The 15,251-nt window shown below is 42.3% G+C and overlaps 1 protein-coding gene across 6 annotated transcripts in view; it reads left to right on the top strand.

Annotated features, from left to right (window-relative positions):
• Positions 1–15,251, top strand: part of PANK1 (pantothenate kinase 1) — a 104,902-nt gene that overhangs the window by 77,773 nt on the left and 11,878 nt on the right. For all 6 annotated transcript variants that reach the window (XM_055560073.1, XM_055560072.1, XM_055560074.1 and 3 more), the window contains 2 exons: positions 1,918–2,270; positions 11,547–11,800. In XM_055560073.1, the coding sequence (XP_055416048.1) occupies positions 1,935–2,270; positions 11,547–11,800 (590 nt within the window). In that variant the 5' untranslated portion in view covers positions 1,918–1,934. The remainder of the gene's footprint in view (positions 1–1,917; positions 2,271–11,546; positions 11,801–15,251) is intronic.

Here is a 15,251-nt window from a genome sequence, read left to right as displayed (position 1 = left end):
CTGTTCTCAATCTTCTAGGGAGTTTGGGATTTATCATTAGAGTTACTGCTTACCAAGTGTGGAGGAGCTGGCTTGGATCAGAACTCAAATGACAACAGGCAAGCACAGGAGAGAAGATTCTAGGCAGGAATGGCTTCCTTCTATGTACTCCTTCCTCCTCCCTTCCCAGTGTACCAATGGAGAGGGCTAAACAGTGGGGCTGCCTAGAAAGAAGACTTCCTCTAAGTCCTAGTTCTGTTGCTGGCAGTGTAATCTCTAGGTATAATGTGCACAATTTGACCAGGGCTCAAGTGGCTGCTGTCTAGGGCTGAATAAAATAAGCTTTTTGAAAGAAGCCACTTTAACTTCTTGAGTCTTTAAACTCAGTTTTGGTGTTTTTAGTTTAGATCTGAGTATGCTGCTGCTGCTAAGTCGCTTCAGTCATGTCCAACTCTGTGCGACCCCATAGACGGCAACCCACCAGGCTCCCCCGTCCCTGGGATTCTCCAGGCAAGAACACTGGAGTGGGTTGCCATTTCCTTCTCCAATGCATGAAAGTAAAAGGTGAAAGTGAAGTCGCTCAGTCGTGTCTGACTCTGTGCGACCCCATGGACTTCAGCCTACCAGGCTCCTCCATCCATGTGATTTTCTAGGCAAGAGTACTGGAGTCGGGTGCTGTTGCCTTCTCCAAGATCTGAGTATAGTTGATTTAGAATGTAAACTCACTTTTACTGTAAGATTCAGATTTAGCCCATATAGTCTACTGAGGAAGATGAAAAGGGATCTCCAAATTTCAGATTCCAATTTGGGTTTGCCCCGTGCTTACTACAAAGCACTCGACAGTCCAGTATTAATTTTCCAGGTTGCCTCTAAATAAAGTCAGCCTGTTCAGGGAGCTCAGCCCATTCCTCACAATAACAATAAAAATAATTACTATGGAAATTCATTTTGTCATAGGTAAGCCTCTCCAGCATTTTATTAAATATAAACATATATTTATGTATTAAAATATTACACAAAACATGCCTCTGTGTTGTATACCTGGTATTTGTAGGCTTGACCATCAGTGGTCATGGTTCTTGTAGTTCAGCAGTTTGCAAGCCTGCAAACTGGAACATCTGGGGAACTTAAAAAAATATTCATGCCTAGGTCCTCCCCAAGAATTAAATCAGAATCGATGGGGGAGGAGACACAGGGCTGAGGTGAGGACTTCTGGGTGGGCACCTGGAGATGGAGAGAGAATCTCTTCCTTAGAAAAGAAAGGAATGAGTTGTAATTCGATCTATTCTTTTGAGAGGCCTGTTGCCATTGGAATCATCATGTCAGCCCCTCAGCTCTTATAACCCACTGTCTCTCCTTTCTCCTTCCTATTTATTCTGTTGAGTGAAGCAGTGGAGTCACATTGTATAAAAGTCAGCTCGTTAAGGCAAAAATTGTATACTGTGATAATTATCATCCAAGAGTGCTCTGGGAAGAGAGCATGAGGCTTAGGGGTCAACATACCATCTCTTGGTACATACAGATAGCATAGCAGCATTTCCTCTGGTGTCAGATCATTGTTTCTTTCCCTGGAATTCTGATAAAATAGCTTTTGGGAGCCAGAATGTATGCAAAATATGTATCTTTAAGTATTGAAATTGCACTCCATTTGGTGACATTCTGGAGCCCTGAGAAGCAAGCGGCAATTGACTGCCTTAGAGAATCCTATTCTTATCTCATAGTCAATTCTGAGGCCAACTCTTGAGTGGGATGAAAGCAGAATCATGGGCACCATTTTAAAGAGGGTATTTCACCTCGCCTGTCTCTTCTTTTAGGCACCTAGAGTAGAATTCTGGTAAATTTAATGGTAAATGCACATACATATGTGACACCACTGCGTTTCATTATTGACTATTTCTTGAATGTACAGAATTCATGGTCACTCTTTCTGTCCCCTAGCGTTCCCGTGGTTCGGCATGGATATCGGTGGGACGCTGGTTAAATTGGTCTACTTTGAGCCGAAGGATATTACAGCTGAAGAAGAGCAGGAGGAGGTGGAGAACCTAAAGAGCATCAGGAAGTATTTGACTTCTAACACGGCTTATGGGAAAACCGGGATCCGAGACGTCCACCTGGAACTGAAAAACTTGACCATGTGTGGGCGGAAGGGGAACCTGCACTTCATCCGCTTCCCCAGCTGCGCAATGCACAAGTTCATCCAGATGGGCAGCGAGAAGAACTTCTCCAGCCTGCACACCACGCTCTGTGCCACGGGAGGTGGGGCTTTCAAGTTCGAAGAGGATTTCAGAACGGTATGTCCGCGTTCAGTTCAGTTCAGTCGCTCAGTCGTGTCCGACTCTGCGACCCCATGAATCGCAGCACGCCAGGCCTCCCTGTCCATCACCACTCCCGGAGTTAACCCAAACCCATGTCCATCGAGTCGGTGATGCCATCCAGCCATCTCATCCTCAGTCGTCCCCTTCTCCTCCTGCCCCAATCCCTCCCAGCATCAGGGTCTTCCGCTTTAGCCCTGTGCAAACCACAAAACCACCTCTTAGAGAAACAAAGGAAGCCTCTCCTATGCCCATGGGCATGGCGTCTCCAATGGAAGAACTAGGCTACTAGGCTTGGCAACTTTGGACAAGTTTACCTCACCTCTCACTGCTTCAGCTTCCTCGTCTATATGAGAATAAAAATAGTTCCTACTTCATAGGGCTGGCAGAGATAATATGTACCTGGCACTTACAATGCCCAGTAAATATTAGCTGCCCTCTTCAGTTTTGTTTAAGTTACGTCTGCACAATGTGCTAAAGACAAGGTGATGTAAATCACCTTCTGAACTATTTTAGTTTTCCACAGACTCTTGAGTCTTGTGAAAAACATAATTATTGTGCCAGTTTCATAGATCGAGGCCAGGAAAGACTTTTTAATACATCTTACTAAAAATGAGTACTTCTTTCTGCCCATTTGCTCTGTGTCTTTTCTGTTTTATGAATGTCCTTTAGAAGTTTTGCTCACAAAAATGAAATCTTTGATATTACTTACAGGTAAATTCCTTTATAAATAAACAAGATTTAGGCAGTATGGTTCTACATAATAAGAATAGTACCTTATCCTGGGGGCACCCTTGGCAGTCCAGTGGTTGAGACTCTGTGATTCTAGTCCAGAGGGTGTGGGTTCAATCCCTGGACAGGGAATTAGGATCCCATACGCCACATGGTGCAGCCAAATAAATAAATAATACCTTATCCTGACCAGCAGGATATTCTGCCTCTGTGTTGCTTATTTAGATTTGACAGGGTTGGCTAAATGGAAGGTTCGGATGTGTGACATAGAGTCCTAACTTCCTCTTTATTAAGCAATCTCTAACACCTGTGTGTTCCAAGTTCCCCATTTCTATAGTCAAGATAATCTCTTTAATGTCTAGGTTCATCTCACAGGGAATAAAATGAGAAGAAAGAAAAATAATAGAGAAATTTAAATGAACAGAAGTGTTTGAACATAAAAGAAGGAAGGGTTGAAAGATTCTGGGATTAGTCTTGCCAGAAACTTTATCATTAATGAATTAGTAAATCAATGCCTTATTCATTGTATTTAATAAAGCTCTAATGCAAATTGATTTGCACAATCAAATGGAGCATCATTTATCTCATTGATAAGTAGTTTCTGCAAGAGCTAGCAATAGAGCCCTGGAACGTTCCCTTCAATCAGATTGATTATGTTCAGGTGTTCACTTTTCCTTTCGTGTCCGTGTTCCCTACCCAGCAGTAGAATTTGATGCTGCCACTTACTTAAATGATCCATGGAATCTTTTCTCCACCAAGTTCAATTCAGTTCAGTTGCTCAGTTGTGTCTGACTCTTTGTGACCCCATGGACTGCACCACACCAGGCCTCCCAATCCATCACCAACTCCTGGAGTTTACCCAAACTCATGTCCATTGACTCGGTAATGCCATCCAACCATCTCACCCTCTGTTGTCATCCCTATCTCCTCCTGCCCCCAATCCCTCCCAGCATCAGGGTCTTTTCAAATGAGTCAGCTCTTCACATCAGGTGGCCAAAGTATTGGAGTTTCAGCTTCAACATCAGTCTTTCCAATGAATACTCAGGACTGATCTCCTTTAGGATGGACTGGTTGGATCTCCTTGCAGTCTAAGGGACTCTCAAGAGTCTTCTCCAACACCACAGTTCAAAAGCATCAATTCTTTGCTGCTCAGCCTTCTTTATAGTCCAATTCTCATCCATACATGACTACTGGAAAAACTATAGCCTTGACAAAATGGACCTTTGTTGGCAAAGTAATGTCCCACTTTTTAATATGCTGTCTAGCTTGGTCATAACTTTTCTTCCAAGGAGTAAGTGTCTTTTAATTTCGTGGCTGCAGTCACCATCTGTAGTGATTTTGGAGCCCAAAAAAATCAAGTCACCCACTGTTTCCACTGTTTCCCCATCTATTTGCCATTAAGTGATGGGACTAGATACCATGATCTTAGTTTTCTGAATGTTGAGCTTTAAGCCAACTTTTTCACTCTCCTCTTTGGGGCCCAATAATTGAAGAGTTTTGAAACTGAGAAGGTTGAGATCTAGGAGCATGAACATTAAGTGCAAATTCATAAATGAAAAAGCACTGATCCTGAATTCTAATTATGTTTCTGCATTTAACTATCTGGGTGCCTTTGGATAAATCATGTCCCTCCTGTGGGACTCAGTTTCATCATCTTCAGAAGGCAGCAGAAGGTGGCTACAAGGATAAGGAAACTGAAGCTAAAGAGTCATACAGAGGCATTCACAGTGCCCCCTTAGGTGAGAGCTGAGTGTTGGCTCATTTCTGATTCAGCAGATGCTGACCCACTCCTAGTGCTGTAAGCTCCCCCGGTCCCTCAGGTTGCCTGTGTCCCTCTCTTCTAGGGAGCCTGGAGTGAATCAAGGTGACCTAGAGCATTTAAGCAACCTCCATCAAAGGCTCTATCCCTCCTCTGGGGTAATGCCCCAGGACAAAGTTACTCAATTTTTGTTGGTCATGAGCAAGTGTGTTTCTCAAGGTTCTGACCTGAGAAAGGTCATGTCTTATTTAACCAAAAAAAAGAAGCCTCTGTCCAGGAGAAATATCAGTAACCTCAGATATGCAGATGACACCACCCTTATTGCAGAAAGTGAAGAAGAACTAAAGAGCCTCTTGATGAACGTGAAAGAGGAGAGTGAAAAAGTTGGCTTAAAGCTCAACATTCAGAAAACGAAGATGATGGCATCCGGTCCCATCACTTCATGGCAAATATGGGGGGAAACAGTGGCTGACTTTATTTTTCTGGGCTCCAAAATCACTGCAGATGGCGATTGCAGCAATGAAATTAAAAGACGCTTACACCTTGGAAGAAAAGTTATGACCAAGCTAGACAGCATATTAAAAAGCAGAGACATTTCTTTGCCAACAAAGGTCCATTTTGTCAAGGCTATGGTTTTTCCAGTAGTCATGTATGGATGTGAGAGTTGGACTATAAAGAAGGCTGAGTGGTGAAGAATTGATGCTTTTGAACTGTGGTGTTGGAGAAGACTCTTGAGAATCCCTTGGACTTTAAGGAGATCCAACCAGTCCATCCTAAAGGAGATTAGTCCTGGGTGTTCATTGGAAGGACTGATGTTGAAGCTGAAACTCCAACACTTTGGCCACCTGATGTGAAGAGCTGACTCATTTGAAAAGACCCTGATGCTGGGAAAGATTGAGGGCAGGAGGAGAAGGGGACAACAGAGGATGAAGTGGTTGGATGGCATCATCAACTTGATGGACATGGGTTTGTGTGGACACCGGGAGTTGGTGATGGACAGGGAGGCCTGGCATGCTGCGATTCATGGGGTCGCAAAGAATCAGACACGACTGAGCAACTGAACTGAACTGAACTGTTCCTTCAGGCTGCTGGAGCCTAATAAACAGATTGGTGCAGGCAGCAAGTCTGGAGTACTTGCCTAACAGTCCAGCCATCTATAAAAGAAAGTATCAATATATGGGCTGCCTTCTGTTTGCATACTCAGGTTTTGTTATTTTTCTCACTCACAAAACACATTTGAAATTCAACGCTCTTTCTGGTCTCTCTCAGCTCTCCTGTGTAAGGAGCAAAGAGCCCCTAGTGCAATCTATAGTTCAGAGTCAACCATTTTATATGCAGATTGTTCTTGACCTTAGTAAGATAACCTTTTCTGCCATTTCCAGTATGACTTATAGAGCCAGTGTCAGCAAAAGCATCTTGGAAAGTGTGGGGTATCATACAAATGTGTATCATACAAACAATTTAGTGACTCATTTCTCAAGGGCAGGAGAGTGATATAATGGGGTAGGTCCATAGCATACCCCCATAGAGAGCAGGCATGAAACCTCCTGGGATGGTTTTTTTCAGATTTATGAACATACATATGTATGTATGAATGCATTTATTTATTTATTCATTCAGCTATTTATTTAGTTACTTTGAAAGTTTATTGTATTGAAGTCTAGTTGATTTCCTAGTTCAATCTAATTGAATCCACCTGCAATACAGGAGACCCTGGTTCGATCCCTGGGTTGGGAAGATCCCCTGGAAAAGGGAAAGGCTACCCACTCCAGTATTCTGGCCTGGAGAATTCCATGGACAGAGAAGCCTGGCAGGCTACAGTCCATGGGATTGCAAAGAGTCAGACATGACTGAGCGACTTTCACTAGTTGATTTACAATTGTGTGTTAATTTCTGCTGTACAGCAGAAAGATTCTCTGTATAGATACACATATACACCTTCTTTTTCATATTCTTTTCCATTATGTTTAGGATACTGACAAGATTCCCTGTGTTATACAGTAGGGCCTTCTTGTTTAGCCTATCTTATATATAATAATTTTTGCTAGTTAGTTATTTTTGACAGGGAAGCACATAAGGAGAACCTCTTCCAATTGTATCCTCAACATGTCTTGTGTTTATAATCCATATTTTTTTTCTAATTTCAGCATACAGGGAATCACCGAATTCCTTTGAGAAATTAGAGCCTTCAGTTTGGAAATGGGTTTCCAAATGTATTTCAGCTTAAGAAGATTGAATTATTTCAGCTCTTGTATAAGTTGTATACTCATGTGTAGCTCATGTTTCCAAGGCATTGTCACACAGCTATCTCATCAGGTTCTTGAAAAGAGCCCTGAAAGTTAACTAGAGCAGCTGGTACTGGGGAGAGTATGTGATTTTATTGAAGGCCTGTTGTCACTCTGTGATCATGCATTCATACCAGCTCTTCAGCTCCAAAGTCTGTGTGGTCGCAGGACCAGCAGCATCTGGATCACTTGGGATATTGTTAGACAGGCAATCAGAAACTCTGGGAGTGGGGGCCCAGCAGTCTGATTTAACAAAGCCTCCAGGTGTTCTGATGGTGCCTAAAATTTGAGAATCCCCACTGCACCCATGCTTGCTTGGGTGACTTTGGGAATGGGCAAAACAGAATTAGTTTATCATAGTAATAATTTGAAAAAAATTTTTTTGGTTTGTTTTTTTTTTACTTTATTTCTTCCCCTATCCCCATTATTTACAGAGTTTGAGTTTTAGGGCTAATTTTGATTTCTTGTTTTTAAGTTTGGGGAATAGTTTAAACTTAATGATTTAAGAACTGGCAGAACTCATACTTTCTTTTCTTTTTGGCTGCACTGTGTGGCATGTGGGATCACAGTTCCCCATCAGGGACTGAGCCTGGTGCCCACTGCAGTGGAAGCGAAGGGTTTAACCATTGGACTGCCAGGGAAGTCCTGCAAATCATATCTTCTGAAAGTGCTAAGGAGAGTTACACGCAGTGGTGTGCTGGAGTCAGCTCCTATTGGCTCATGGGAACCCATTGTGTCTTCCCAACTTTGTGCTTAGTGACACTGCGCTGGCAGCTTGAAGCTGCCATGGTGGGAGTGATGATACAACTGAAATTGCTAAATGCTATAAACCAAGGCTTTCGCTCCTAGAGAGCTAATTGTTAAACATTTACCAGCACACCTTGGTGACAAGGTTATGTTCACATTAACTGAAGCTTCATCTGCATATTTGCTGCATCCGATATTTCAGATCTACCATCATCTAAGACCCGCTATAGAGATCACCATTAAGAATACATATAAAATTCATAGGAATTTACTGCCTATTAGTGGGAAGTCAGATGTAGCCCACAGCTGTTATGGTGCCCTTCTATATAGATATTTAATTTAAACTAGCTGCCAGCATTTAAAAATTGGGAGTTTCACATAAAAATCTAGATTTCTGACTCTTGAGAAATCTGATCATTTGGCAACATTGAGCCCCCATTATCACATGGGCTGCAGTGAATTTTAAACACATGTGGATTGCCTTGTGTGCCGCAATCCCCATCCTTCTGCTACTTGAACGTTTAGTCAAGGGACTTTACTCCTTTACTAGCTCCTGCAGCATGTTTTTCTTTGCCCCCAGTATAAAGAAAACTAAGTCCCAAGAAAGAGCGTTTCTCTGTAGCTGGGATCTGAACATACTGTCCAAGTAATGATTTGACTCATGGCTTACACTTGGGAGCCTGTCCTATTTCCCGGATGAGAAAGACCTTCAAGGGAGGTCTCCATAGGTCTCAATGAAAGTGACTAATATTTCTGTTTCTCAGTGTGGGGTGCATGACCTCAGGCTTCAGAAATATCCATCGTACTGATGAACCTATTTGCAGGGCAGGAATAGAGAAGAAGATGTAGAGAATGGACTTGTGGAGAGGAAGTGGGGGGGGGGGGTACCAATTGGGAGAGTAGAACTGACATAAATACACCCGCATGTAGAATAGCCAGCTAGTGGGAGGCAGCTTCGCAGCCCAGGGAGCTCAGCTCAGTGCTCTGTGCTCACCTAGAGGGGTGGGATGGGTGGAGGAAGGAGGCTGAAGAGGAAGGGAATATACGTATACATATAGTTGATTCACGTTGTTGTACAGCAGAAACCAACACAACATTGTAAAGCAATTATACTCCAATTAAAAAATAAAAACAAATACCCATCCCTCAGTAAAATGCTATAGAAGAGATGTCTGTTTGCAGCTAGCACATTATTTGAAAGTGATTTTGAGGGAAAAGTTGAGATCTTTCCTTTGAGAGCCAAGTTGCATGCTTTATATGCCTTGACAGGTTTTTCTTTCTCCTGAGCAGTTTCAGGACATCTCCTGGACACACTTTGTTCACGTTTGTGATGTTAGTTCTGGGCATGGGTTTCAATATTGTTGATGGACCTCTGATTAATTTTTAAGCAGATTAACCTATGGCCCCAAGACTGGCTGATGAAATTGCTACTTTTCAGTGTGGGGTGATTTAAGAGGGGACGACTTTCCCTGCTCTGTTTAAGAAATGTTTATTAAGCCATTATAATGGACAGGCCTTTGAGCATGGTGCGCAGGGGCACCCAGTGAACCAAAAAGCAAGCCAGAATGTGACCCTTGCTGTGAGTGCAATGGAAGATACGGATAGAGCTGAGGAATCTAGGAGGAAGAGAAGACAGGGTTTACCCGGCTGTGTATCACTATAGCGATTAGCTCTCCAGATGGTCTTATACCTCTAGTATTACCCCCGAACACATGATATGCATCTCACCCAGAATTTCACTTGGTGGAAAATGAAATGTTCAGGATCATTTGATAGATTTGCTTTATCATCACGTGTCATTTAGAATGCTTTTTCCTGTATATCAAGAAAATGTCCACCCTCTTGCTAGTAACCTATTCTAACTCTGCTCTGCAGATAAAGCTTCAGTAGATTTTGTTGACTGGGACAGTGAGATGACAAAAAGTCCAAAATTTCCTTCTAGCTATTAACTTTCATAATGAAGATGATGCTTTGGGCGCAATATATCTAAGTATAGTACTCACGTAGGTGGTTTCCAGATCCCAGGACTCATTATGAATGAAGACAGGAGAAGAACAGCAAGGCATTTGCCAGTTGTCACTTAGGGGAAGTTACTTCAGGTCTATGAGCCTCAAACAGCATTAGGATAATGATACCTCTTCGTAGGATTTTTGTGAGAACTAAATGATCTAGTATAAGGGTTGGGCATATAATAAACAATAAATACTAGTTATTATTTTCTTAAAGAGATTTTTTAAAATTTAAATTAGACCCTATAAATTATCTACCATTGTTGACTCAGTTTCATGTTGGTGAATATTAGATTGTTTTCTTTTTGGGGGGACCAGCAGTAATATCACTCTTGAGGACCATGAATAAACTTTTGAGGATGCAAAGTACCCATTGCCTGCTAAGGCTAGCCCTCAGTTAACTCATTCCCCTTTTCTTTTTCTCCCTAGTACCTAAGAGAAAAGGAGTTTTTGTTTCTCAGGAGCATGAAAGGACACTCTGGGACTACCTAAGCTATTAGTAAAAGAGTCACTATTTTTCGAGTCCTTTGTACTTGCCAAGCCATGTGTAAGCATTCTGTTTTATTTTATTTTTTAAGATATGTATTTGTTTGGCTACCCTGGGCCTTAGTTGCAGCACATGGGATCTTTATTTATGGCATTTGAACTCTTAGTTGCAGCATTTGGGATGTAGTTCCCTGACCAGGGATCAAACCTGGGCTCCCCTGCACAGAGAGGGCAGAGTGTTAGCCACTGGACCACCAGAGAAGTCCCAGCATTTTATATATTATCATCATGTAGTCTTCACAACACTATGCTGTGGGTATCATCCCCATTTTACAGAGGAGGAAACTGAGGCTTGAGAAGTTAAGGAACTAGCCCCACATCCCTCAATTAGCTAAGTGTTAGAGCTAGCATTCAAAGTCAGGCCCCTCTAACTCCAAAGACTGGCGCCTGGGAAAAGGAGAGCTGGGCTATTTGGGCTCAAAGGAGATTGTCCCCAGCCCCCAGGCTCACGTGCCTCCCTCAAGACTGTGTATCTTTTCAAGGAAGTATAGAAGTCTTTCTGCTTCCAGAACATTCTCACTCTCTTCACCCCATGGTAGGCTGGGTTAGTTTCCTGTGGCTGCTATAACAAATTACCACCCTTCTAGCGGCTTAAAGCCACAGAAATGTATTCAGTCACAGTTCTGGAGGCCAGAAAGATGAAATCAGGGTGTTGCTAGAACCATACTTCCTTCAGAGACTCTTGGGCAGAACCCATGTTTTGCCTCTTCTGGCATCTGGTAGCTGCTGGCATTCCTGGCCTGTCGTGCAGCCCTCCAGTCTCTGCCTTCTGTCTTCATGCGGCCTTCTCCCCTGCGTCCATCCAGTCTTCCCTGTGTCTTATCAGGAAATTGTCCATGGACTTAGGGCTATCCAGATAACCCAGGATGCTCTCTTCATCTCAGTATCCTTAATTAATTACATATGGAAAGACCTTGTTTCCAAATAAGGTTACAGTCACAGGTTCTGAAAACTAAGATATGGGCATATCTTTCAGGGGCAAGCATTTAACCCACCCCACATGCTAGGGGCTGGTTTTCCACTGGAATGACTGAGTCTCAACAAGATTTCCCAGAGCGGTGCTAGAAGAATGGTTCCATGCCTTTCACGTTCATGACACGTTTAGACCAAAGAAAAGCCCCCGGGACATCCCCTGAGGTGGTGGCAGTCTCCCTCCCACGGGCTTGTTCTCTTTCAGATTGCTGACCTGCAACTCCACAAACTGGATGAACTGGACTGTCTGATTCAGGGCCTGCTTTACGTCGACTCCATTGGGTTCAACGGCAAGCCGGAATGTTACTACTTTGAAAATCCCACCAATCCCGAATTGTGTCAGAAAAAGCCGTACTGCCTGGATAACCCGTACCCTATGTTGCTGGTGAACATGGGCTCAGGTGTCAGCATCCTAGCTGTGTACTCCAAGGACAACTATAAAAGAGTTACAGGGACCAGGTAAACGCGGTTTCCACTAGGAGAACCTTTCTGTGCTTATTAAACCCCGGCCTCTTCCTTAAAGACCAGTTTCTGAAAAGGTTACTTATATTGAATACATTTTTAAAAGAAAGATCTTACCTCCTCAACCAACCAAAAAGGATTTATTGAATGTGTTACACAGGGTGATTGATAGAAAGGTTAATAAAACACAGCTCTTGCTCTGGTGGGAAACTGGTCAGGTGTGGGAAAAGGATCGCACAACCCAAAAGCCAGGTGGAAGGATGCTTGTGATTGTCAGAGGGCTGCAGAGAAACCCTTCCTTTGGAACTGCCTTGGTGCCTAGCACAGGAAGAATTGCTTGAAATAATGTCATTCCAATCAGTGAGCCAGACTCTGTTTACAGTGCTTTTTACCCTCAGATAAATGCTCCTGCTGCAAACTGGAATAGTCAGCACACCTCACAGGGAATTTGGAAGTGCAGTGGATAGACAAACAGCCCTGTGACGGCAGTGGGGTGGAGTGAGTGTTTCTTTGTGTACACACACCCTACGGGCATGTGGGCTCAGCTTCCTGTTAGTAGGGATTCAACACGGAACGTAGATACAGGGTCAGAAGTCTTTGAGAGATCGTAGTGTAAACAAAATTACAAGGGTTTTCTTTACTTGTAAGAGGATTAGAATGAAGTTTCTTTAACTTATTGGACCACAAGAACCCATTTTTGGAGGAATGATTTAAGGAACTGGCGCTGTGTGACACGTGCTTTGAGACATGATATTGAAAGTGTTGTTTTTGATAGACAAAGATACCATGTAACTCCCCTGGGCCTCAGTATCCTTGTTTGTGCCATGAAGTGAGTTGTTTCTTAATTTGTACCCACCTCTCCAGTACCGACATTCTGTAATTCTACTCACGCATGAGGAGGGGAGCACTGCTTTTCTCCTGTATTAACATGACTTTTGATGGGTCTGCATAAATCAGTGGTTCACCACTGGGGAAGGGAAGATTGAGCCCCTCAGGGGAGGGACGTTTGACAATGTTTGGAGACCTTGTTTTTTGGTTGTCACAACTGGAGATTCAGTGACCAAGGGTGTTGCTAAATATCCTACATTAGCTCCCTACAGCAAAAAAGTGTCAAGTCCCAAATGTTAACAGTTAGTGGTATAAGGAAACCCTGGTACACACATCCTGACTGACCCTGCTTGTGTGTGTGTGTAAATTGCCTCCAGGCAACACACTTTCTTACTAAGAATACAGCACTAAGCTGAAGAATCGGCCCCACAGCCTCATTAGGACTGTCAGAAGTATCAGAGACAAGTAAATATTTTGGCTAGGCTGGGTTTACCTGAAGAGAGTGATCTTCTGAGAAAGGTATAATCTTCAACTACAGACTTCCTCCCAAAAGGAGCCATCGAATTGGTAGAGCTAGTCCCAAGGTAACAATAAGCTAACCATTGTCCACAATTAGAGATATTTATAGTTTTATTGATAAACACTAAACAAAGTCATGATTTATATCACAGGTACATGCTCTCAACCTTGGAGGTTCCAAGGATCTGGTTGTCTTTGAATAATGAGCCAAACTGTGATGTTTGGTATCTGATATATGTGCAGTAATGCCTATAAATTCCAATGACTGGTAAATGCTGGTTAATGACCAGTGCTTTGCAATCAGCGAATACTGTTTGGATGTCCAAGCTTTCTGACAAGCTCTTTTTAACCAGTAGTTTTGGAAAGGTATTGCAGGAGAGTGAAGGTTATGAGAGAGCCCTTTCTAGGGCTGCCACAGGTTGGGGAAGGGAACGAAATATCAAGTCTCTGGACCCCAGGTCTTCCTTGTCCAACCATTTATTCTGCCAAAGTTTTTTTGTTTTGTTTTTGATCCAAGTTAGAAAACCATTTATCTATAAACTATAGGCATACCTCAGAGAAATTGCAGGATCAGTTCCGGACTGCTGCAATAAAGCCAGTATCACAATAAAGCAGATCACATAAATCTTTTGGTTTCCCAGTGCATTTAAAAGTTGTGTTTACACTATATTGTAGTCTGTTAATTGCGCAATGACATTATGTTTAAAAATACATATATATACCTTGATTAAAAAATTTTTATTCCTAAAAAATGCTAGCCATAATCTGAGCCTTCAGCAAGTCATAATCCTTTAACTCCAAAGATCACAGATCACTGTAACACATAAAATCATAATGTTAAAACTTGAAATATTGTGAGAATTACCCAAAATGTGACACAGAGACATTGACAAAGTGAACAAGTGCCATTGGAAAAATGGCACTGAAAGGCTTGGGGATCCAGGATTGCCGCAAACCTTCAATTTGTAAAAATTCAGTATCTGTAAAGTGCCATAAAGTAAAGCACAGGAAAATGAGGTGTGCCTGTATTTTGGTCAGCCGTGAACATCAGTGTGTGGAACACACTTTGGAAATCGCTGATTGAAGCAAATGGCTTGATCTTTAAGTTTTGCTACTCCTAGTAGGATGGCTGTAACTATAGGTTTTTTGTTATTCTCATACACCCTATTTTCCTATTAAGCATTTTTATTTTTAGGAAGCCACATTATTACAGGATATCAGTTTTCTTTTAGACATATGATTTTAAATGATTTGTTTCAGTGTTCTATGTAATTTTACTGCATCCTAGATTCATAGCAACATTTCATTTCTGTTGACACAACTCCAATTATATTATAGCAGTCAATGGGAAAAAAAAAGCAGAACTTAACAGCTTATATTGTTAGAATGTGTAATCTATGAAAAGAGGAATGTAAAGACTTTTCAAGCTTCAATGAAATGAGCAGTGCAGCTTATTTCATTCTTTTCGAATCTGTTTTAAGGGCATGAGCATTCATGTAATTGGATTCTTTTACTTTCTTCCTGAAATTCCTCACTACAAGTTTGTTGGGTTTTTTAAAAAAAAGAATGATGTTTTGGTCTCTGATTTGCTGAGGGTTTTGCCTTGTGTCTGCTGAAACAAACATGCATCTGATGATGAGCAAGAGAAGCACTAGACTGGATAACGGGGGGCAGGTTGAGGATGTTAATAAAGTGCTCTTCTGCAACTGTACGTTCTTTCGTCCAACCTGCAGTATCCCAGCTGTGCCAGTGCATGCTTGCTGTCCCCATTCAGCACCGATTCTTTGTCAGTCACCTGTCATTTTCCAGTCATACAAAGCCCTCGTCCCTTTTCACGCATACCAACACATGAGATGATGAGTTGCCTTCTTTCTAAGTCAGCCAGTGCCTTTAAGTGCTTGTATGTTTGGAGTCAGTCGCTGAACACCTTGAGGAATACAAATACCTGATTTCAAAGACAGGATATTAGTGTGGATGGAAGGTAGAAACTAGAAACGGGAGCCAAGCTTTTTATACACACACACACACAGAGAGAAAACAAGACAAATTCACATCACACAAGCCAAAAAGTGTTCCCATTAAACCATGCTAGCTATGTGGG

This window comes from Bubalus kerabau, chromosome 22 (genome assembly GCF_029407905.1).
Source record: "Bubalus kerabau isolate K-KA32 ecotype Philippines breed swamp buffalo chromosome 22, PCC_UOA_SB_1v2, whole genome shotgun sequence".
Taxonomy (NCBI): Eukaryota; Metazoa; Chordata; class Mammalia; order Artiodactyla; family Bovidae; genus Bubalus; species Bubalus kerabau.
The sequence above is the reverse complement of the archived record's forward strand: the minus strand, read 5'-3'. Positions and strand labels throughout refer to the sequence as shown.